Below are 26268 nucleotides of genomic sequence, written 5' to 3'. Positions count from 1 at the left end.
GTAAGGGGATCAGTGAGAGGTCTGGCCTAAGGAATGTCTGAATCAAGGGTTATAGTGGCTCTACTAACACTTCTCTCTTGCCTTTGCTTCTGGATCTGATTTATTCTCTTGACCTGGCTTCTCTGCATGGCAGTTCAGGCCATATCCTTACAGCTTATGACCAGGAGAAAAAGGTTTCTTTAATCAGTATGAAAAATCCCAGATAAGTCTGGCTTGGTTTGATCATCATTCACTTAGTACGTTCCAACAGATCATAGTATCATGAGGAAATGTAATGAAAATGCAAATTTTCCACCCCACCCTAGAGTGAGCCTCAGCAATATGAGTTTTAACAAGTTGTGCAGGTATGTATCTGATGCATACTAAAGTTTGAAAACTGCCAGGGAGGTATTTATAGTTGGTCTATCTTGGGTCATATGCTTAGTTTATTATAAAAGGGCAGGGTGCTCGACTGACAAAAAAAAGTATCCCCTGTATGTCCTGTTTTTCAAAAGTTGATAGACATGAACTATGACCTGCCACATTCTCAGAAAAAGGCAAGGATGAAGGCAGTGTAGTTTGTTACATTAGTTAAGAGATTTATCAGAAAGCTACCAACTCAGGAAGAGCTTTGCTTTTCCTTCTCCTTGCCACCCTTAAAAACTTTGATTATAAGATCTGTTTTCCAAATGGAACTTGCTTGATGATCGCCTCTCTGTTAGAAGTGTTCAGATCCCTTAGAGCCTTCCCCTCCCTGCCCATTTTCACCATCCCTCACTTAGTATCTGTAGAACGCCTGCCTTGCACTCCTGGAGGTTATTCTAATAAGGAAGACACAGCAGTAACAAAGAATTAAGAGCCATGGAGTAAACAAATCCATGTGTTTGGCCAGAGGACAAGAAACTGGCCATCTGAACAATCTGGGGAAGTGAACTACGTAATAGAAGCCACAGTTCATAAAGACCTGAGATAGGAAAGAGGGCACAAAAAATAAAGCCCACAGGCTAGAAGGTAGAGTACTATGGAATAAGAGAGGCACAGAAATCAATTATTTCCATCAAGGAGTTAGATTTTTTTCCTCAATAACAATGCAAAGCTATTAAAGTTCTAATGGGGAAAATGACATCACTCAATTTAAAATTATTTTAGCTGCTGTGTGAAGAATGTATTAGATAGGTTTAAACACGGGAGTTAAGGAGCTGGTACCATACCCAAGACCTCCAGCACCAACGCTGTTTCTGCTCCAAATTTCAGGTAAAAATATCACACCTTCCTGTTACCAGCTACTAGACATGAGAAATAAGACCTTCCATATGCTAAGAGATAACCAGTCTCTGAGTGTCAATATGAGTTTGCCATTTCCTGTTCTTTGCTCTTCATAAGATTTTAGAAACCCAGTTTATCAAAACCTATACACATTAGCATGGTTTCTTATATCAAAGATATGTTCAACATTGCTCAATCCTGAGACTAGAACTTGCAACAGTGAACTAACTAATCTGAAAATGACCTATTAGAATAGCACCTGAGTTACTGCCAGAATGTTTATGAATTAAGTCTTCATGACAATGCTTCACTATAGAGGGTGCTCAACAGTTGCAAGGGCCATGAAGAAAATGATCATGAAAAACTACCCCTCTCCCCTGTGCATACCCTTAAAATTGTAGCTATTAATTTATGATCTGTCTGCTGAGTTCCACTACTCATTATTCTGCAGTTTCAAAGCTGTAGGATTGGCTCCAATTCTGGAATTAGCAGAATGCAGCCTATTCCCACAACTCTAGTATGGGTAGTGCTGGAAGCCAACATTAAGGTCTCGCTTGATAACATAGCCCAGGGTCCTAAATCATACAATGCCCAAGTCTTGCTTTTGGATTCTATACACTTAAGATTATATACTGTGTGACCTTCAGAAAAAGCTAGACTCATCACTGTGCAAAGCCAAGAAAATCTTTTTAAGACCTCTCCACTATGCCCAGATTCCTGAGGCAAAGCCTCAGTTACCTTTTTTCAGTTTCTTTTTCTCAGTGCCAGACATCTGGAGCCTACAAAGCACAGAAGTTACAGAAGTTCAAAGCTAACAGTTGTTTCTCCTTTGATCAGTGAGTCTTAAGATGCCTAAAATCTGTACCTTACTGATAATGCTGTCACCCAAAGAGAAAAACTTTCTGTGGAAACCATCCAAAGCGGTGGGCAGTAACTTTTCTAAAGAAATAAAAATGTAAAGGAAAGCTAGTGTCTCTCCTGGCTTTCTTAAATTTGGTATAAGGGCAAATAGACATAGCCTGTCAGTAAGTGAATCAGATGGATCCAGTATTGTCCTGAGCCTATATGCACAGTGACAAACAAGAACATGAACAATTAAAATGTACAGATAAATCCAAACCTCATTAAAAATTTCACTGATACTGCTAACATTTTATAGATCATTTTATGGATCAGGAAATGGGCTGTAAAGGGACTCATCTGGATTTTCTGTTTCTATGCTAAAGAGCAAGGAAACAGCCAAAGGACAAATGGAGAAGTAATGTCTGGATAATTATACCTGGACAACCAACATCCGATACTGTTTATTTTTAACTAATTCTATATGGTTTAGAAAAGGAATGGTTGCAATTAAGTGAGCTAATCCTGTTTTTGTAGAATGTTTTTACATCCAGAGGCTCTTCTGAGAATTACAAAGTATAATCAATACTTGAAGATGCCATTTGTTCACTTCTATGTGTCATTTTAACAAACTTTAACTCTTAAACACTAAGTTCAGTGTTTTTCTTTAAACACTATGTTCAGAACTAACAAACGATCCAGTTAACCATCCCTACATCCATAAAATCTACTTAATGTACCTCTCAAGCCACTGGAAAAAGTACTATTTTAAGATGCTGATATAATGCAAACATTTAATTACTTTATCAAGCTCTGTTTCCCTCAAATTACCACAAAAATTACTACATCCCTGTCCAAATCTGAACTGTCAGCAAGTATATTCTATGCCCATTAATTCACTGTCTGACCATAGGCAAATAAAGACTTGACAATCAGAACTGAGAAAAATTTTTTTCAAAGGCCATTTTTGATAGCTCTCAGAAAACTCACCTAACAGCTGATCAAGTCATAATTATGTTTAATGCAACAATGGCAGTTTTGTAGATGGACATTTTTATTGTATTTTTTAAAAATTAATAAACATATAGGTTTTGTGTACATCGTCCTAAGGGGAGAAATATATTAGAAAAGATGAATGGGAGGCTACTTTTTAACAGGCAGTCTATCCTATCAAACTGATTCTTTCTGAAGGGAGGAAATGAGGCTTAAATAGCTTTTATGACATATGGGGCATGAAGTTGATGGAAACATGAGACCTTAATAACAAAATACTTAGAAACTGGGACAGGGGGGAAGAAATTACAAGGGAATGAGCTAAGCCCCAACGGATTAATATGTTCAGTCAGGGGAAGCTTGCTCAGGACTCTGATGGCTCTCATGCCCATGATTCCCACACCAGAGACATCCCACACCAGGCCTGTATCTTAGGGAAGTCTGTAAGTTTAAGATTGTAGCAGGGAAGCTGCATCTAGAAGGGACAGAGGAGTAAGTCATAAACTATCTTCTCTTGACTTTTTTTCCATTAGAAGAAGAGTAGAAATTTATCACTACGTCAGGAGATACTACCAAAAATCCAACTTTCTTATTCATTTTAAGTATAAAGAACTCTCATAAAACTGGAAGGGCTTGTGTGAACCCTAACTATAAGTATCTGAAAGTATTTAAATGTGTTGGGTATGTTTTAAAGTAATAAAATTCTTTAGTTTTTTTCTTGGTCAGGCTTTTCAGACATTTTAATTTATACAGCCAAGACCTCACTTATCTTGTTCAAATTTAACCATGTTGCAATTATAATTTGGCTTTAGAAATTCTGAAGCCATTAAGCTGCTTTCTAAGTTTATGGTAGAGGGTACTAAATGCCAGGCCTTAAAAAAATATTCCCAAGAAAGAATATACTCAGAGATTTTAATGTAATTAATTAAATTTATACTTGTCTGCTTTAAAGAAAGGACCAGATAAGTTTAGAACTGCTTTATAACTTCATCTAACTTAGTTGAAACTAAAATTGATGGCTTTTATCATGGCATTTGGAGATCAAAATGAAAAGAAAAATTAGCATTTAGCTCAATACAAAGTTCTGTGAAAGAATTCATGTAAGAAATAAAGAATAACCGCAACATAAAAGATAATTTAAAAACAAGAAGTTCACTTACCATTTTTAGCAATCTTGAAAAAAAAACCCATAATACTTGATGTCACAGACATCATGTTAAAATAGAAAATACAAGTAAAAAGTAGTATCACTGAAAATACTGCACAACTTCAGTGTTTTCTCCAAATTTGCTTTATGTAATTGGGTGGATATAAATTAAAGAACAAAAACTTAAGCAAGATACATATAACAATTTAACAGAACCTGATAATCTAATTTCTTTCAATTTTTCTCAAATTCAGTTTTTAATCTTTCCATCATGGGGCTCATAAGAGAATTAACCAACATGAATACTACAGTCAAATGTCAAATCTTTAAGAAATACTAAATTCCCCTATAAAGCAATTATGAAGAACCTTCAAGATATTTGTATTTTGTATGTAGAAAAGTGTTAGAGTCAAATATTCAACTCAATAAAAAATAAGAAACATCTCTGATTTGTTAGTTTGAGACGGCTTCTCCTTTTGCTAGTGAATGAATTTTTTTAGCTGTAATATCATTGAGTTGAACAAATAAGTCAACTTTGAGTATATAAGGGAAAAAACACATGCTAAATGGATAAAACATTACTACTACATCTTTACTAGACCATCTCTACCTCTATTCAGAAGCTTAGAGATTCAGTGTTCTTATAATTGCAAAAAAGAGAGAAATTCCTTCTTTTTGAGATCACGACTATAAAGTCATGTTGTTATACAAATCCCTCATCTGTGTGCAAAACATGAAATTCACTTATCTTATTTGCTCTGCTTAGACTTGTCAGTCAGTTAGCAGGACTTTCCTTTTTTAAGAAACAGACTGAGATGTATTTTATATAACTTCAATAACCTCAGCACTACAATGATGAGAGATGCAGTATCCTTTTGCTATGGTTCAAGACAACAGGGAAGGAGGTCACAGGAAAGAAGTCAAAATTGTTACAACTGAGAAACATTTCTCAGTTTCACCATTGTGCCACTCTCATTTTTACATAAGCACGGTGGCGTAATTCAAGCTCAGTAAATCAAAATCTTAATATTTAAAATTTACCTTGACTTTTAATTATCACCATATTAACAACCAAAATAATTAGATAAAACATATAGGAAAGGGTAATTTTTAACCCCACTTTTACTAGAGTTGGTTTCTTGACACATTAACTCATTTTAAAAGAAAAGGGATAGTGCATCTCAGTTTGCTTACAAGCTAGGAGATCACTTTGAATTCTGCATTTCCTAACTGCAAACAGATATAGCACTTATAACAGGTTATAAATAAACTGGTTTTCAAGCATAGAGCCAGCCCCAACGATAATAATACACTATTTAAAAAGACCTAAGGCAATGAATTCCATTTCCAATGGAAAAAAAGAACTGTGCAAACAAGCTTAAAACTACTTTTTTGTGCCAGTGTTATAAAATGTAGCTTTTAATAAAACCTTGACCCAAATGCCAGCAACTTCAGAAAAGAATTTGGGGGGAGGGAGAAGGGGAGAGAGTTATTTAGGAAAAACAACCACTATCTTTTTCCTAATCTTCAACACACACAATTTAAACATATACAGCTGCTGTAATACTTTACACAATTCCTATGTACTGGAGCAATAACAAGATCTAAATACAATTATATTTTTAAACAATGGGTCAAGGCTTTACATAAAAATACCATCCTACTCTTCCCCCTATGTTTCTAAAATATCTCGAACTTTCCCCCAACATCTGCAGCCATTCAGGAATTTTAGGAAACTTTTGTGCATGATCTTAATCCTAATCCCTGGCTCTTTGGGCTCAGTGACAAAAGATCAAAACCACCAAAATTGACGGTTCACTTGAAGTCAGACGAGAGACCCTGGCTCAATTAGTCTCATAGGATGAAAGCAGTGCTGCATCAACTGGCTCCATGCAGGAGGGGCACGTGAAGGATCTCATCAACCAGTCATCTATACAGTCCAGGTGATAGATGTGCATGCACGGCAGAAATCGAATTGGGTCCCCATAAACAAAGTCCATCATACAGATCACACACCTGTTGGGGTGGAGAGAAATCAGACATTTTTAGAGTAATCATCTACCTAGGGTACAGTTTAAAATTCCATTATATAGAATGTTAACCTATAGAAGATGATGGCTTGCCTGTCATCCTGCCACCAAAGCATGCAAACTATGTTTTCCCTAATTTACTCCACCCACAATCTCTTATTTCTACCCTCTGCAGAGTTTGAGAGCAATCAACAGAACAAAGAGAAATAGACCATGTGGGGATCAAGGTCTACTGCTAGAACTGTGCTTCTAAAAGTTATAGGAGAGACCTAAAGGAGAAAAGGATGCTTTTGGCAGGACACCATTAGTTAGATCAACTGTTTACTTAAAGTGCATTTTTAGTGTAAGCCCAGGAGTAATAACTAAATGTAAACAGAACCACCAATTTCAGCCTACTTATAGCTGTATAACACACCAAGGTACTCCTATACCACAATTTAACTATACCTCTAGTCTTGTTTTTCACTAATTAAGACTATGATGAATATATCTGTACAGAAAGCTTTAGGAATAGAAGAGAGGTACACATTTTAGGACAATCTTTAGTACTAACTTTCTCAAAGGGTACAGAAAGAAGGTCCTTGAGATACTGCCAAACTTTCCCAAAAACCATCAACAATGTTGAAAAAGCTACTAGCAGTGTTGGTAGTAGTTCACACAGGTGAGTCACTTTTACCTGATGTCATCTGGTGTGTAAATATACACAGGCAACACATAAAAACAGTTTGAATTCACATAATTTCTTAGCTAATTTTATATGAAAACTTTCTTAATCTAAAAATACTCTTGCATAAAATTAAATATTTACCTTTCAAAGTGCAAAATATTTTCAAAGGCTAATCAATGAAGATAAGACCTTTGAAACATGTATGAATTTATTAAAACTTACTCTCGGATCTTTTTTTCTGATCCATCTCTTCCAGGGTCATAAACTCCTTTAGGCAGATGCTGTATAAGACCTATTCTTTGAGCTATCCTAATTTGTTCCTCTTCAGTCAGCTGAGTTGCCAGGCGAGTTTGGCTAGGTGTTGGATGATAGACAGGAACTGGAACTTGTTCCTAAAGTTTAAAAAATCAGAGAAAAACATTATTTACAAACTTGCTTTCTAGGATGATATTTTTCTTTTTTTTTTTTCTTGTGGTTGGTTTGGTTGAGTAGGGAGTCTTGGATTGGGTTAGTGTGCAGATTGGGTTAGTGTGCAGCTGAATGAGACTGTTTCATCTTGCCTTAACATAGCATACCAACTTACTTTTAAAGGACATAAATACAAGTCTAACTGAAAAACTAAGAATGTTATTTGAAGTATTTCTACATGAAGACCATATAACCCTGATGTAGTTACTCTTGATGAGTAAATAATTAATAAACAACAAATAAACCCAATTCAATAAACTAAATATACTGTTTTGTGGCCTCAATAAACCTATATTTACATCAGAACAGTCACTACAGACTCTTCTTATTCCCAAACTTACTTCATCAAAAAAATCTGAACACTAATATATTTGGAAATACTGGATAGTGTTGCAATTAACTTTTGTATACATATTTGGATATAAGTTGAGTAAACCAAATAAGGATACCATCCCTCCCAAATGGAATATATAAATTCTGAGGTGTAGTTAAATAACCACGTGTCTACTTAATAACATTAATTTACTTCCATTTCTATTGTATAAAACACATTAGTTTACACATGCTATATTTTTCTACTCACATTTATGAAATAATTTTATTTATACTCTTTCAACAGATACTTATTGAGAATTATGTGCCAGAAGGAGAGGTGAAAGTAAACAAAATCAAGTTCTTACAGTGATGGGGGTGGGGGGACTGCTATTTTATACAGGAAGCTCAGGGGAAACTTCTCTGATGAGACTTGAGAAATCAGTGAAGTATGTGGAAGATAGTGCTTCTTTGTCCTAGTGAATTCATCATGGCTAGATCTAATTTTGAGTCACCTAAAAGTAATTTTCCAAGGAAAATCTCTACTGCATAACTGAGTGAGACATGACACTTTAAATCAATATATGGGAATTTTATGTTAAGTGACAGCTACTTAATCACGTAAGTTAAAAAAATATTTCTATTCATCCTGTAGGATCACTTGTGACCTCTATACTTCAAGTATGCTGATAGTGACAGCTGATATTTGCAACTATGAGATTATACTTGTACGAATAATTCTGGGATCTGTGTTAAGCTTTAAAAAACAAAGAGACTATCAAAAGACCTCCACAATCATCCAGTACTAGCATTAACTGGGGCAGTTTTAGAATAATGGCTTTTATGGTTCAAAAAAGACAGCACACACAGTGAAACATTAGGAGGGTTCAAGTATAAATATCTTTTCAGGGTTAAGTCTCAGATACACATAAGTTAGGCTCAAATACTAAACCACTTAATTCAAAGAGAAAGAAACTTTACCACAATGTCTGTTAAAAATATCGTATGTCCCTTTAAATAAGTCTTACTCTTCCCTTTCCTGACAGAAGTTAGTTTCTTATCAAAGGCAGTTTATATAAGACTTTAACATTCTCTTTCTTCTCCCCTGAGATTCAGAACATATGTATAATTAGGGATCTCACAGCCCAGTAAATCTTTTATCAAATAATTAAGAATACATTCTCTGGTAAAAGTAAAATGCCAGTAGTTCAAAGTTTCGTATTTTAAGAATGTCCACATAAAACATCAATGGTTATTTAAAATTATTTGCAATACTTTTATCTCGCCACTTAAAAATGAATAGCCAAGCATGCAAGTGCTTATCAAAGTTCATTCTTCACTAAATATTTATTTAATACATATTACATGCAAAGATGATAGCATATTAAGTATGACTCTTGGATCCAGATAACCGTGGGCTTGTTACTTCTCTGCCATTTAACAGTGAACATGCTTAAGTTATTTAATCTATCTAGCATCAGTTTTTTTCATGGAAAATGAAGGGTAAAATTAAGTTTCCTGGGGTTACAATAAAAGCTTAACCAAGGAAGGTGGAGGGTGAACCTAATAATAGCAGAAACTCAATAAAAGGTAGTTATTATAGCTATTAACATTGCAAAGAAGGGGCTATCTCTATCAATATAAACAAAATAACTGTTGCCTGTAAGTTGATGCTTTCCTATCTCACTGCCTTTGCTCTTGGAATTCCTTTCCCTGCAGCCCCACCAGTGCAAATTCTACCATATCCAGCAGGCTGTTGACATCAATGAGGGATTTCCCATTTCTCCTCCCTGCCACCCAACACTGACAGATTCTCTCCAGCACAGTCATCAACTGATAACAGGCTCAATTATGGCTTTCACATTGGAATTAAAGAACCAAACTTCAAATATCCAGCTTCAAGCCTTTCTTTCAGGCCTGTAATATCTAGAACAATATGACCACAGGCAATATTTTGCTTCACAAAGCCACTTAACGGATATTTCCTCTTTAAAGAGCTTTATCTACATACAAAAATTTCCAATTTGTAACTCAAACTCAGAAAATCTTTTATATGGGACATGAATGTTAAAGCCCTATATAATGCACAAGAAAAATAACTTTGTTGACCAGCACAGCTAAGTTACATGATCCTTTTAGTTATTACTGGTCATAAATGTGGCTGTGCAATTCTGGTTTAGATATTCAACTCTTCAAGGTTGTATACCTAGTAGGCAAACTTTCAATGCAGAGAAGTTCCACAGTGCAGTCATCCTGGTGCTGCCACATATTAGCTATATGATGTTGACCATTATTTAACCTCTATAGTCTCAGTTTCTCCATGTGTAAAATACTTGGAACACTGTAAGAATTAAGCAAGAATTTTAAGTGTTACCCTCGGTACAGTATAACATAAAAGCTCATTAAATAAATGTTAGTAACTGTTATTGCAGTTCTTTGACACAGAGTAACATTCCAATGTTTACTTTAAGAAATGGATTTACAATCATTTCAATTATAACTCAAAAATTAAAATTTAACTGAAATGAAGAAAGACATGGACTCTAGCAGAGTTAAGATTAAGTCTATGATAAAAGATCTCATGATTTCAACAACTTTTAGCAATTAAAAATTTCAAAGAACATCAAATCCATCTTTAAATTACCCCTGTAAAATAGATTCTACTGATAGAAAAACAAACTTCAACAAAGTCTATTCTTTTCTCTGTGTTTTATTTGGAACTCCTGTGGGCTACTTTTGGTAGTTCTTACTGTCAAGTTGGGAGGTCAAATTCTGATGCCACGTAAGCTCAGAAAGTTGTTTTAAAGCATTAGAAGTCAGTTTCTCCTTCGCTCGCTTTGGGGATTTCTATTCTCTAGTGTCACTTTTTATTAAGTCACCTGGTCTAAAAAGATGACGTAGGCTATTAATCCAGTAAGTTTTTAACACAACAAAACTATTTTATTCAAAGGACTCTTAGTTATAATCATAGTATCTAAAACTGAGCTACCATGGTGCAATTATAGGGTTGGGATAGAATTTGATCTAGGAGGGATGAGGATCCCACTCCCACCTGGGGCACCTTTGTAGGAATCACTGAAAGTTTTAAGAATGCTATTAGCTAAGCAATATATATGGCATTTTCAGTCTAAAAAATTAAATTATACAATTTGAGGCTCTGCTACCCACTATGGTGACTTAAGCCAAATTTATTATTTTGAATAAGTAACACCACTTATAGGATGATGATACAATTATACACACACACACACACACACACATTAGAGCTTGGTGAATGTCAATATTTATAAGTCATTCCAACCCTCTATTTTTTCCCCATCATCATTGGTTTTAAGCCAATTGCTATTGTCCCTGGCTTTCTGGCTTGTCCCTGAAACCAACTGGTCTGTATTGAGACTCCTGTCAGATTTGAGTTTTTCAACCTTTAGATAACCATTTCCAGAATATACAACCTTCCCGACCGTCAGCCCCCGTCCTATCTGACCAGTCCTGACACATCCACAACTAGATCTAATAACCTATGAGGTCAATGACAGATAATAAAGAACTCCAAAATTCTTGTATGTGCCTACTATAAAATAAAAAGAACTAAATTATTTCACAATCTCTAAGCATGTGCTTTTTTTAAGAGGCTAGATTTCTTACCTTATGGCTCACAAACATGTACAGAGATCACAGAAAGCAGAACAGAAAAGCTCAAAAAGCTCAACTTTATGAAAATACATTAAACATGTTTTAATGTCTAACACTAGTAGACATTAAAATAAAAACCCTTTTAATTACATACATACAAACATACATACACACACACATACACACAGGCTTTGTTTTCCTCTTTGTAAACCAAAGGAACCCTTCTGCACACCATCTAAGTATTTAAAACTCAGCATTCTAATTTCAGCTTACAGACAACTTTTCAGAAAGCCATAGAAGAAAAGGGCTAAGAAATCTTGGTATTTTAAAGATGGATGTGGCTGCAATCTTCTTACCACATACACTTAATTTTAATTCTCATCATCTTGTTTAAAATATCCTAACCGATGAATTACTGTTTAGTTACTAGAGACCCAGTGGCATTTTTTAGGTAACAAAATGGAATTTTGTTTCTAATGTCAGCTGCAAGACACTGAATTGAAGACAAAATGAATGGTATAAAAAATTGTATGGGCTCTCTCTGGTGGTGCAGCGGGTTAAACCGCAGCACTAAGAAACTAAAGCCACTTCCACATGAGTTTGATCACCACCTGCCCTGGAGGTGACCCACATGACACTGCAGACCTCTCCTGACCCACCCACTGCTCCCTTCAGCAATGTACTTTGTCGATCTGCCTGTTCTGCTCCCTACTTTGTCTCTGGTGAATCCTCTCACTGTCCCTACACCTCTGGCCTGTACCCTAGTTCTTTTTGCATAAATAAGTTAAGTCTTTAAAAAAATTTTTGCATGCCCAGAAAACAGACGTAAGGTCAGGTGGTACTTTATCTGACTCCTTCATTTGAGGTAACTACAAAATATACTTTTTTTTTTAAGATTTATTTATTTATTCATACAGAACTGGGGTACAGGCCAGACATGCGGAGGGTGAGAGGATTCACCAGGGACAGAATGGGGAGCAGAACAGGCAGACTGATGAAGTACACTGCTGAGGGGAGCAGCGGGCAGGTCAGGAGAGATCTGCCACGCCATGTGGTCACCTCCAGGGCAGGTGGGAATTGAACTCATTTGGAAGTGGCTTAAGCTTCTTAGTTCAGTGCTTTAACCAGCTGCGCCACCAGGGAGGGCCCCCAAAATATACTCTTTTATTAAGACAGGTTGAAAGCTGCCAATCTGACACTACTCTCCTCAGCACATTATTAATCTCCATTTGCTGTTCTTTTGTAACAACTTTTTAAAAATTATTTAACTTTTAAAAATATTATAATAATAGCAGTAATAATCTAAGAAGCAATCTGAAAAAGTAAACAGAGCATTGATCAGCTTCACAGTATTTAAGCATTTAAGTCACCATGATTTGCCACTTATAAATAAGTCACAGACATTTATATTAAGAAATCTCTCTTCTTTCTCTCATACACACACCCCACATGAGGTGTCAGGAAACATATGGGTAACAACATAGGAAGCAGATGGAAGGCCCTTCTCACAAGTAGAATGAATACAAGATTTGTATATGAGCAAGAGCCCCCCCCCAAAAAAAAAGAAATTCAAACAGCGTCCACTATTCTGCCTAAACTCTTTGTATAAATATGATGTATGCTGAACATCTGCTTCCCTTTTGAATATCTGTAATTTTGGTGTGTGGTAGACGGCGGGGGCCCACTTAGCACCCTAAGTTCCCCTGGTAGACCCTCCATATGTGTTGGCATAATGCATAAATGACTTACTATATTAAAAACTGTTACCTCCCAGTAGTTAAAAACCATCACTGTAATTCCAGTGTTTTTCATTTCAGTGTTACTGTTTCTTTACATTTCCTGTACCCATAACAAACTGTTAAAACAGTTTAGTGTACAGCCATAATATTGGAATTATAGTTTTGTTTTATGTTGTTAAGTACACTGTTCCAGGATGGCTAAAAATAATGGTACCTACCTACACTCTATTCTACACTAAAGCAAATGTGGAACTTAAAGTGACTGAATATCTATGAAAAATATAAGTAAGTCATTTCCAAATGATTTTATGAGAGCACTACGTACAAAAAAGGAGTTGGCCTATGAGACTCTAAATCACCAATGTAAGTATAATCACCAATATAAATGCTGGCCATCAAGGGTGGTCCAGTTTGCTAACCTCACCTTTACAGCTATGAATATAATTCATAAATTCTTTTATGTCTGGCATAAAAGATGTCTGATTACCTGCATTATTATTTGATTACCTCATTCTTCACCACTGGGCAATATAAAAGCTTGATAAGGACCAGGGACTATGCATTGCTCACCCATGTATAGTATTTACTTAGCACAGTATCTGGCACATAGGAGGACTCAAAAAATATTACTGGATAACTGAATAAAATCAAAGCATTAATGTTCCTGTATTCCATATCATCTATAAATATCAGTTTTATACAAAATGTTATGAAATAGATAATGACTTTTATTAAGCCGTAATAAACCAAAAGAAAATCTTAACATACCAATATTCCTTCTATAAGTGACAATCCCTGGCTTACTGACTCAAATTTCTACCTACTTATCCCACAGGAACTTTAATACATCCAAAACTAAACCAACTATCTTTTTTCTGTAATTTTCTCAAATTCAGCATTTTTATGGCTACTATCTAGGTTATTGATAGAAATATAGTGGAAATAGCATAAACATTTAATGGAATTGCAGTGATGGAACTTACAGGTGTGCATTCTCAGGCAAGTAATTTAACACCTCTGAGCCTAAGTTTCCTCATCAGCAAAATGGACAGGCCATCTCTTAAAAGTGTTGTAAGGAGTAACTATGAAAATTTATATAAAGCACCTACCAATATCTGTCTTCCTGTAATGATGTCAATAGTCATCCAAAGAAGGCATTGTTTTCTTCTTGATTTCTTGTCTGACTTCCTCTCTACTCAGTTACTTAAATGTCCTTGAATCTTACCTAACTACTATTTCTCAATATTGATAGGAGACCCACATGTGCTTTCTCTCTGTTTAAATTCTGAGAAGGGGAAGAATTCACAGTAAGAGAAAAAAATGTATTTCAAATAAATTAAAAATTTTTCTCAATGCTTCCTGTAATTCTCACATAAGTCTTGATGAAAACAAAACAAAAACAGGAATGAATACCTTAAGCATTTGCCTTACAGAAAAGGAATAATTTAAAGTTAAAATGTGCATTAGGAAAAGAAATACAGCATTAAGGAAAGGGAGTAGAATGGAAAAGAAACAGGATTACAAAAAAAGCTGAGATAGAACAAAGAAAAAAAGACAAGGTCAATTCACAAAATGAAGATCTGACCTTTTGATGAGGAAAAAAAATCTGTTTTACAATGGTTTGTTTTATAATAAACATAAGTAAAGGATGAACGTTGTGAAATATATAATAGGCCCCAATCTACAGAGTTTACCAGGAAGGAAACCAAGTAAAACCAAGAAAGACAAACATATCAAAGTAAAAACATGTCTAGCTGAAAAACATTGCATTGAAAGTCCGACCCAATTTAGGGACTGATACAATTTCAGAAACTGTAACAATGCAGTGGGGAAGTGCCTAAATAATGTGCTGAGCCTAGAATAGTACAAGTCTGGTTTGTGGTGAAGGAAAAATAAAGTCACTGCTAAAGAATGCAGCTTGTCACCAAAAGCTGTATCCTTTCCTCTTCTGATTTACTCCTTAACAGCCTTACAAGCTGTTGCTGGCACCACCCCCTTCCCAGCTGCAGTCTCCTACTGGGAATGTTTTCTTTCAATTTTGCCAGACTGAAACTTAGGCCATAAAATGGAGGATTTAGAATAGGTGGAATGATGCACATTTTAAGTATGATGCTCAATAAATCTTGATTGAAAACAAAACAGAAAAACGCAAATCCCCAAAGATCAGCCTTAATGCAGTTTCTAAACTATAATAGGTAACAATTATGTACACACAGAGAGGGGAAAATAGGTTTGCATCCCACCTATTACACCGACAAATGATAGGATATTATATTTAATGAAAAAATATACAAGCCAAAGCAGTCTGCACGGGAAAGAGCACTGCTTCCAGGAAGGTGGCATAAGGTGGCTTGATAATTAGTTGCGGGAGGGTTTTTTTGTTTGTTTGTTTTTAAGACATGAACAACACTGGCTTCTTTCATTTATTATATAATATTCACCAACTAAGAACTCAGATAAGATTATTTATTTAAGACAGGGCTCTCCCTGGTGGCGCAACGGGTTGAAGAGCAGCACTGTGAAGCTAGCAGCAGCTGCTTTAAAGCAAGTTCAATCCCACCAGGGGGGTGGCCTGCAGGGCACAGCAGACCTTTCCTGTCCTGCCTGCTGCTCCCCTCATCAGTGCCTTTCATCGATTTGCCTGTTCTGCTCCCCATTCTGTCTCTAGTGAATCCTCTTGCTGCCCATGCACCTCTGGCCTATACCCAGTTCTGTATGTATAAATAAATCAATCTAAAAAAAAAAAAGTTTAAAGACAGCTGAAATTAAATTTGAACCTAGGCGATTACAGTATTTCTTGAATACCTAACCACATTCTAGATGCTGTTTTAGGCATGGGGGAAGATTGACTGATCTGATGACCAAATATCTATCAATCAAATTAATCTACCTACCTACCTAGACAGATAATAGGATGCAAATACAGAAAATAGTGAAAAACTACAACAGTCACTACCAACTCTCAATTGCCCATCACCTTGCAACTTCCAGGATAGGCATACATTCCTCGAGAGCCATAGGCTAGCCAACGTTTGACTGACACCTCCTGTGTGGTGAAGAGAGGCAGAGGCACTGAGAGTCCTTTTCTTTGATAAGAAAACTGAAATCAACTGCCCAAAAAGGTCATGGAGTAGCCAAAAAGCAGCAAGTACAAACTGAGGCTATAAGGAAACCTCATTAAACACAGATTGGAAATGCTGGGTGAGGCAAGCATTAAGAGAGCCCACGAATTAAAAACACTAAAATACCTAGATAGGAGACATGAGAGTGATTCTGACAGCTTTCTGATTCTTATCTATGTGTATCATTAAACTACCTTCCCTCTGAGTTAATTTTGTGTAAAACAAGAGTCTCCCAACCACCACCATTTTTTTCCTGTATCAGACTACCTTTTCTCTTTCATCAAGCAAGCTAACTGTTTCCACAGAGGAAATGGTACACACCAACTGATGAAGAACTGCTAGTGAGGCAGCTCTCCAGGGTAGCTGCAGGATAAGAGATGTTTCTCTGGCTTAGTGCCTGATATTGCTGCTCTATTACCCACCAATTCCATTCCTGGATATATACTCCAAATATAGGTGCTTATGTATATTATGTACATTCATTAACAAATTTACAGCCAAACATTAACACAACCCAAACATATATCCAGAGTAGAATGGGTTTAAAAATGTATTTCTGTATAATTGAATAATGTGCAGCAATGAAAAAATAGTATGTACTTGTGTCATAAAGGTAATATGAATGAATTTCACAAAAAATTCTGAACAAATTATTTCTATTCAAAACCAGGCAAACAAGTATATGGTGATAAGAGGTTGGGATAATGATTACCTTTGGGGAAAGGTTATTAACTGCTGGAGGGGATATGAGGGAATTTTTGAGGGACTGAAAATAAGCTATATCGTGATTTTTATATAAAAAAGTTCACTGATCTATACAGTTAACATATTGTTAAAGACGTACACAAAGGTTTATTCACACACACACATTACCCTGTACAAGATCATATAGCTCCCTCTAAATTCATGCTCACTACCCACTATACTGTTCACCATAAGACTTTTCTTGAAGGCTTCAGAAGCTGAAAAGGAAATTTGTGGTTCACTGCCCTATCATAAATTGGTTTCTCAACTTCCAAAGTTTATAACCATAATTTTACATCAAATAATACTTTATTAAATGCTGAATTAATAAATGCTTCACATATATACATTAACCTTGTCTCCTAAACTAAAATAGTAGCCCTCGGGATTAAAAAAGCTCATCATTTCCCCTCTCCCCTTGATACCTAACATACTTGCTTGACTGACAAACTAGGTAATGTGTGTTCTGATATTTACTCTTAAGGCCATTTGGTTGAAGGTAAACTGCTTCCTCTCCCTCAACCACCCCACATAAGAATTAAAATCGTTATGTACAATTACATGTAATTTTTACTTGTTGGATCAGTTATAAATGTCTCATTCTTAAAGTCATTCAATTTCATAAAAATTCAGAAAATTTTAATAAACTTAGAAAAAAATTTTAATAAACTTAGAAACCCAGAGTACTGCTTTCTTCATTCCCACACTTTTAAGTTCCTTAGTTACTTTACTGTATGCTCCCTGGATTAAGTAACAAGATAATTACTCTACTGGCTCCTAGGGGAAGCACATTCCAGGTTGACTAATTAAAAGATAAGTATATGTGAAAATTCTCCAAAAGGAGAAAGTGTATTATTTCTCCCTTGCCACAATATTTTTCAATTGCATGTAGCAATCTCTTTTATCATTAAAGACACTCTTTGAGAGTTGCCCAGAAGCCAGTTTTCCTCCACAGCTTTCACTTACATTTCCATACTGAGTCTTCAATCTACCATTTCATTTGTTTTTTTTTTTTTAAAGATTTATTTATTTATGCATACACAGCTGGGATACAGGCCAGAGGTGCAGGGGTGGTGAGAGGCTTCACCAGAGACAGAGCGGGGAACAGAACAGGCAGATCGTCAAAGTGCACGGCTGAGGGGAGCAGCGGGCAGGTCAGGAGAGGTCTGGCTCGCCCTGTGGATCTCCTCCAGGACAGGCGGGAGTCAAACTCATTAGGAAGTGGCTTTAGCTTCTTAGTGCAGGGCTTTAACCCGCTGTGCCACCAGGGAGGGCCCCTACCATTTCATTCTTAATTTCACTTACTTCACAAATGCAAAAGTCCTGAGCATCATAAGTATTTGTTAAATTCAATATTACAAATTACTGGCGAAGAATAAACTGGAAATCTGTTATGACCTATTTTTAATAAATATCTTTATATATTTAATTTTTTAATAAATAATCCTGTTTTAATACAGAACAGAAAATATATCATCTCAAACTTTTTGTTTGACGTAAGATTACACAGGGCCTCAAGTCTCGGTGTTATCAAGTTATCACCAGCCACTGCAGCATAAGTTCCATTCCCTGGAGCAGTAGACTACCCCCTCCAAGCTCACCAGTGGCTCCCCTCAGCAGTGTATTTCAGTAGATCTGCCTGTTTTGCTTCCCAGGCTGTCTCTGATGAGTCCTGTCCCCCATTCCTGAACCTCTGGCCTATACCCCAGTTCTTTAAAAAAAAAAAAAAAAGAAGTGAGGTTAAACATAAAAGATAATTATATCACAAGTGGTTTGAGGTAAAAATCACAAAGAATTATAACATCTAACTCCAATAATATTTACAATCACTCCTCTTCCATTGTACTCCTTATTTCTAGAATTTAACCTGACAAACTGTAAAAACAAAATAGAAAAAGTCACACAAATTGAAGAAAAGGGAGAATTTGTAACAACCAATCAGTGACAATTTTCCCGTTTTGAAGAAATTAAGGAAAATTGTAACCTTAAAATAAATACCATTCTTCCTAAAGTATTGTTAAAATGTTTTAAATATGAATTTTATAAATTATGGCAGTTTCTAGAAAGTATTTACTGAAAAATATTTTAAGAAAGTTCTCAGATCTTATGTGTCAACAGTAACTCTTCACTCCTATCTCCTCAGGTTGCCCTATAATTAGCTCTAGTATTAAACTCTGACACACATACTGTCCTACTCTTAAAGGTACATACATTCTAAATGCCAAAAAAAAAATCAGCCTTAAAGAATATGCAGAGTAGGAGATCAGGCATAAACAAACCAAACACCTACAATGGTTACAAGTAAGCAAATACCTTTATTAAAAATAAAGGTGCAAAGAACACAAAACCAAAAATGAAAACTATGTAAAGGGGTTAACTTTCTGAAAGTTCAGGCATTTTATAAATTAGAGTGATAGGTCAAAACTGAATATAGTCAAAGAAAATAGTTAATGTGGGAGAGAAAAACAGCAGAACCCTTTCTTTCAAGTACAAAGGCCAAACACTAAACACAGGATTCTGGCAACAATTTATATAGAAGCAAACAATTGTCAGACTTCACATTTTTCTAGAAAAATGCAATAACTGAGTTTCACATTTAGGCAAATAATTTAACTATCTGCTCTGTGAAGAGAGTAGTTCTAGCAATACAAATATGAATTATCAGACACTGATGAAATGAGACATTCTTATAAATAATTAAAATCAAATAGGAAGGGTAAAGTGTCCTAAGAATGGTAAACAAAATCCTAAAGGAATTCAGATTAAAAAGTTATTTATGTTGGGAGGTCAGGAAGGATTCATGACATTTGAGCTAAATCTTGAATGCCAGAATTTAAATTGGGAACAGCATTCTGGGCAACAGGAATTAAATGAAGGGGGCTAGATGAAAGAGAATGAAAGTCTTTAGAGAAGGCACCTACAGGATCTAGTAAACTGTTCTGACTCGAGTAGAGGATGCATACAAGGGCACAAAAAACTGGGAAAGTATACATATGGAGACAGAAAAATAACTGAATGCTAAGGGAGATCACCATTGTTGGTTATGAACAATTGGTAAGGAGTGGGGCAAGAGATCTGATGTGGGATAGAATTTATCTAGCAGCAAGGACTGGAATGGACTGGATGAAGGGGAGGCATCAATTAGGTTACTGCCAGGATAATGAGGAACTGAATTGTGGTGGTAAAAGTGTAAGAGGAAGAAGAGAAAAAGTACTAAGTTTCTAGGTCTCTAAATGTATAGGTGCCATTCCACTCTACTGACAAATTTTTAAAAGCTTCAAACACACCATTCTCATTTTTAAGGAAACTGTTATCCAGAAGAATAAAAATTGCTAAAGTAAAAAATCACTCACTAAAAAGGTAGCTATATATTTCCTGACAGGTATTACAAACAAGTCTGTTTTTCTACTGGAAATCATGAATAAGAGCCAAGAAAGATGGTCAAGAAAAGCATGATTAATGAAGTTGGAGTTGATCTGCACCTCCATGAAAAGGAATTTCACATAAAGGGATTCTTTAAGTTAAATATGCTTAATAAAACCAAGATTTGTGAAATACATTTTGGATAATTTCCACAAAGTAAACAAAATGCTAATATTAAAAAACTTTCAATTAGTTACCTGAATTTAACTTCATAAAGATATTAGAAAAACAAGGTAACACATTTTTATAATTCTGAATGCTTACAAATAAGTCTTTTATTATAGTCTGATTTTGAGATTATTTTTAATGTGTTTCATAAGACAGAACAAAATTTTCCCCCCCATCTTGAAGAGAGTTTTATTCACTCACAACTTGATATATCCAAAAATGCTGTATTTTGTTAATTATTAAAAAAAAAGTTAATCAAAACGTGAGATAATCTGGGCCTCCCTGGTGGCACACAGTGTTATTAAGCAAAGTACTGTGACGCTGTCTATAGCCACTGCAGCATGAGTTGGACCCCTGGCCAGGGAGCTGGTACACATCAGGCAGCAGACTTCTCCTGTCTCGCCTACTGCTCCCCTCAGCAGTGTATTTCAGTAGATCTGCCTGTTCTGCTCCCCACTCTGTCTCTAGTGAATCCTCTCATCATCCACACACGTCTGTCCTGTACCCGTACTTGTATGCACAAATAAATCTTAAAAAAAAAAGTTTATCTGATAAACTCTTCTGCCTTCTTTGTATTTGCATTTAAGTGACAACTGGAAGATGAACTCAGATGCATTTGACTCCAAAACTAGAGCTATACTTGTATTGATTGCTGTTTCAACAATAACTTTATTCTGAATTTAAAATCTCAAATATATTTATCACAAAGTGTGGGCAGGAAGAGGAGCAATAAATTGCAAATTATATAATGACAGCATAACAGAGACACTACACACATACACTTAGTTGATAGATATGTGTATATACTTATACAGAAATACTCCAAAGTGACTTCTATTGTTGTTCACTAAATACTAAAAGCTCCTTTTAAAGAGTGCCAGTCTTGAATTAGTATAGGGCATATGGGTCTTAAAGGACAGAGGTACCACAGTGTACTCATATCTAACTTTCAGTGTCAGGCTACCTACCTGACTTTTTTGGGGGCCTTCACATTTTCCAGTTTTTCAAGACTTAACGCCCCTCTTAGTACCTTTCTAAGACTGCTCGATGGGCAGATTTCTTTTGTTTAAGACATTCAACTGCACTTGCTTCAAAATAAATATACTAATTCATTTAAAATAAATCTCATTCAATCAGTAAGTTTATGCCTAGTATATGCCAGGCAATGCTTTAAGTATCTGGGAAATAAACAATTAAAAATCCCTTCTTCAGGGGAATAGCTGCCTAGTGAAAGAAGACAGGTAATAAATATACTAAGTAAAGACAGTATGTTAGAAAGAGATAAATGCTATGTGGGGGTAGGGAATAGGGTAAGGGAGAAATCCTGGATGATAAAACAGGTTATAATATTAAATTGGATAATCAGAGGAGGGTTAAAAAAAAACTGTCATTTGAGTAAAGACTTGAAGGTGAGAGTCTGCCATGCTGACATCTGAAGGCAGGCAGTAACTTGCATAAAGGTAGAGAGTGAGTATACTAGTAATAAGGAGGCCAGAGAGGCTGTGGGGAATAGTAGGAGAGGTGTCAAGAGAAGGATACAGAGGGTTAGAAGGTAAAGATAATGTAGGATTTATGGATTCTGGAAAGGATTTTAATTTTAATGAAATAGAGATGCACAGAAAGTTGAAGAATGTTTTACCAGAATCATTTTGGCTGCTGGGTTAAGAACTGGCTGCAGGGAGGGTAAGAGTGAGACCAGTCAGGAGGCTAGTAAAGAAAGCCAAGAGAGAAAAATATCTATTTCCTATAAACTTTGGCCATAATGATGTAGTGTCTACTTTAGTAGACAACCAGCCAATCAAATCTACCTAATACATAGGAAATAACTGGAACTTAATAAAACTGTCACAAATAATGTTTTCAGAAAATGTTCACAAATTTCTTCATGATGCCAAAAAATTCTACTTGTCCTTTAGTCCTCCTGGAGTAAATAAATACAATTCCCATAAATTGTAAAGAAGTTATCCTTATTACTATATTATAAAGATAGAAGAAAATGTGCAAAAAATTGAAGGTTTTAAAATAAAAATTTGTATCTCTAAAAATTATTTGCTAATGAAACAGAACTAAGCACATTATTGTATTTATGACAGAAACAAGAGTGAAATGTAAACAATTTATATGCTTTCAAAGATTCAGAAAGACATACAGACTTGGCTTAGATTTTTAAAAGATGTCTGCATACGATAATTCTTTTAAAGAAATGGATGTATAAACATACAAAGCACAGGATGAATTGAAATTCATTAATTCACTCAACACTTAAGTGCCAGAAACTGCACTAAGATTTCCCTGTTCTCAAAGGTTTAGAGTTCCCCCACTGTTACTGAGTGTCTACAATGAATCTACTGTGAGCCAAGTTCAAGGGACCCAACCACAAACAGGAGACATGGGCTCCCTACCTTCACACTGTTGACAATGGCACAGAAGGGGAATGGTTCCAGTAGGAGACAGTCATCTAACTAAACATGGTGCAGCTTATGAAATGCTAAGGGGCTCTGGGGGGACACAAGCAAGAGTTACAGATTCAAGATGGAAAGGAGGGGAAAGTGAGGTCTTCAGATAGGAGAAGAACTGAGTCCTCAAAAAGGATTAGATGTTCACCTGGCTGACCTTGGGGGAAGGGCTCTAAGCTGAGGGAGTAACAGGAGTAAAGACAGAGGTGTGAGCAGTTGCGTGTATTTAGTAGGCCTGGAACACAGAATCTGAGCAATAAATCATGGAAGTTTCCATATGCCACACTTAATATAGGAGCATACTGGTATATATGAAAGCCTCCGAAGGGTTTTATTCAGAAAACCAACATATGTGATCAGGTTTTTCTGGATTGATGAGACACTGGTTTACACAGGAATGAGAAAATGATTAACACTAGATAATGATGTCACCACATGAAACAACAAAGGAGACTACCCAGTTAGAAAACTCAACCTCCTCCAGGAAAATATTAAGCCACTTAACTATCCAAGACCTTCTGAGAAAAAGTCTTTAATCCGCATCATTTAAAATGGAAAAAGTAGAGAAAAGGTGTCTTTTTTTTTTAATATATAGTATGGAATATAACATCTACATGTCTAGTTTGGGTTTTCTCAAGGGTCCTAGTTATTAACTGTGTAAACACATCTGGGACTATTAATTGCTATACAAAAATCAATGAAACTATTTAGCAGAAAGTCTGTGAAAAGGGGGGAATCACAAGTAATGAAGGTATTTTTCAAGGCTGGTGTAAAGGTTTCCAAAGTTCAAGATAATCAAGTTTTATTAAGTCAGCGCGTTTAAAAGGTGTGTCATAGGGGTGGAGCAAAAGGAGGAGGGATTAATACATATACATACATATAAACAAGTCGATGTCACGGGACCAAAACCCCACTTTAGGATCTTCTCCCAAGTAGACGAAGAAATGAACACCACCAGATCCAATTAACAGAAGGGGGGGGAGGGGTAGGAGTGGGTAGAGAGGGGAGATGAAGGAAAAGCGGAAAGGACACTAACACAGGAAAATATAAATGAGATTGGGGGGCCCCACCAAGACCCACAATCCAGTTGGCTGCGCAAAGAGGAAGTCATACCCCAAATCCCAAAGCTCAGACTCCACGACTCGGCCTTAATGGCAGGAAAATGTCACTCCCAAAGTCCACAAGCGAACCGGCTGACCAGGGCGCTGTGATCAAACACTGGGATCCCAGAACTCAAGGGCAGAGAGTACCATCCCCACTCAGTGCCTGAGGGGAGGTGAAAGATCACCCCTATTCTGACAGTCTGGAGCAATCACCCTCAGATCCAGTCCTAAGGGGGCCAATGACCCCCAGGATCGGCCTTGACAAAGCCAGGGGCAAAGACGGCCCCAGCTGCCCCCCCACCCCAATCTCTCCCAGAGCAGCCTCAACACCTCGCACCCCCCTCCACCCCCCGCTCCCCAACACACACCCTTCCCTACCTGATATGGCGGCGGCGGCTCCTGATCCGGCTCCGTCCCTTCGCCAAAGCTAGCCCGGTCGGACTGAGACTCGTGAAGCAGGGAGATGTCATCCGAGGTGGGGGACTTGAGGCAATTCCCCATCTTCCGAGGCTGGGGTGTGTGATCTGGGGGAGGAAGAAAGCTGTGGCGGGGTAGTTCGCACGCTCCGCGATCAGCGAGGTGGGTCCGCGGCAGGCCGGGGCTCAGGCGGCGGCGGCTCCCCCGCCCCCCGGCGCAGCCGAGGAGCCGCTCATGCCAGCCCCCGGGGGTGGGGGCTCAAGGCTGGGCCGCTGGCTTCGCTGGGGTCGCGGCGGTTGCCTCCTGCGGGGCGGCGATGGGGGGGGGGGCGGGGAGACGAAGCACTTCCCCACCCCGCCCCCCCGCGGGGCGGCGGCGGCCACGGAGCTGCTGGGTCTAATCCAGGTCAGGAGGGGGGGGCGCGGCCGTCGCGGCTGCCTCAGCTGCTGCCTCAGCTGCTGCTGCCCCCGCCGACGCCCGAGCCACGGCCGCGGGCCTCATCCTACTCCGCCTCAGAGCGGCGGCGGCGGCCAGAACGAGGCCAGCTGCGGGTCTGCGTCACGCCGCCGTGCGTGCTCTGGTCCCGCCCTCGGCGCCGGGGGGGTGTGGGCGGCCCCGGCTGCGCGCCGGCTCCCCCTGCCGCAGCTGTTGCTGGGGCTGGTCAGTTTGTGCTTCTCTGACGGTTGGCGGGGCACGGGACTTGCTAACTTCTCTTTGGTCTCCCGCGGCTCCTTACCTCCACTTGGCTCTCCCAGCTTACCTCAGCTCTTACCTGTGCGCGACTCTGACTGTCGTCTTGCCACCTCCTGCCAAGTGAGCTATTTATAGACACGTATGTAATTGTATTAACTCCCAGGGTAAAATGTGAAATGGCTGTCCCTCAATCCCTTTAGAATCAATCCTAAACTTATGCATGAACCTTCCCAACGTCTCGAATGCTTTCCTTATCCTCCTTCAACACAACCCGAGATTCTTCTTCCAGTTGTTTATCCCAGATTGTTCTGTTTCTTTCCATTCCCACCACCATAGTCCAAGACACCACCATCTCTTCCCCCAGATTAGTGCATCCTCTTAGTTCTCCCTGCCTTCATCATTGCCCACAAACAAATTATCTGCATAATGGAATTTTGTTTTTAAAATGTAAATCTGAGATTGTTATTCCCGTAGATAACCTTCCATGACTTTGTAATACTGTCATGACCATTATGACTTAATTTTTAAAAGGTTTACAAATCCGACTCCCGGATCTCGTTAACAACACTGCCCTTCCATATTTGCTAAACTCTAGGCTACCGATATTATTTTCCGAAAGAAACTTATTTCTCCTCATTCTCAACCTTCAACCTTCCATCAGGCTCACCATTTATTCCCACTTGCCTTCCTGAATTCAACCTTATTTTCCCTGGAAAGCCTCTCCTGACCCTCCAGACTAAATCATTCACTTCCTCTGTGCCACGAGTCCAGTGTTGTTCTCTCATAGTCTGATCAAGGTGAATCGTCTGCCCCTTCTTTGTGCATGTCCTGGCATATTGCCAGCTAGAGCAGGCTCTTGGCTGAATGAATAAACAACTCAAGCAGCATCCTATACAAAGGAAAGAAACAAGATGAGTCTGATCCCCATAGTCATTCGTTCAATGAAATAGATCTCAACTATTTCTTTTATTCATTATTTACTTATTTGTGTATGTGCACCAGACCTACTAGTCACAGGGAGACTGATTAACCAGACCTGGTTTGTTCCAGATTGAGCTCAGAGTCCAT

The 26268-nt window shown here is 37.5% G+C and overlaps 1 protein-coding gene across 1 annotated transcript; it reads right to left on the bottom strand.

Annotated features, from left to right (window-relative positions):
- Window positions 1-3118: 3118 nt before the first annotated feature.
- On the bottom strand, window positions 3119-25054 carry RNF11 (ring finger protein 11). Its single transcript, XM_004678992.2, has 3 exons — window positions 24469-25054; window positions 7145-7314; window positions 3119-6241 (listed from the first exon to the last, which is right to left on the bottom strand). The coding sequence occupies exons 1-3, from the start codon at window positions 24589-24591 to the stop codon at window positions 6070-6072; spliced, it is 465 nt and encodes a 154-aa protein (XP_004679049.1). The 5' UTR covers window positions 24592-25054; the 3' UTR covers window positions 3119-6069.
- Between the last annotated feature and the right edge of the window lie 1214 nt (window positions 25055-26268).

The sequence above is a fragment of the Condylura cristata genome, unplaced genomic scaffold (assembly GCF_000260355.1).
Source record: "Condylura cristata isolate star-nosed mole 26May11 unplaced genomic scaffold, ConCri1.0 scaffold00008, whole genome shotgun sequence".
Taxonomy (NCBI): domain Eukaryota; kingdom Metazoa; phylum Chordata; class Mammalia; order Eulipotyphla; family Talpidae; genus Condylura; species Condylura cristata.
Note: the sequence above shows the minus strand (reverse complement) of the source record. Positions and strands in the feature narration are given on the sequence as shown.

Coding starts and splice junctions, on each gene's coding strand:
- RNF11 (XM_004678992.2), bottom strand. CDS start 24,591: ATGGGGAATTGCCTCAAGTCCCCCACCTCGGATGACATCTCCCTGCTT. Junction 7,315..24,468: donor AGCCGCCGCCGCCATATCAG/GTAGGGAAGGGT, acceptor TTTAAACTTTAG/GAACAAGTTCCAGTTCCTGT. Junction 6,242..7,144: donor TCAGAAAAAAAGATCCGAGA/GTAAGTTTTAAT, acceptor CCACCCCAACAG/GTGTGTGATCTGTATGATGG.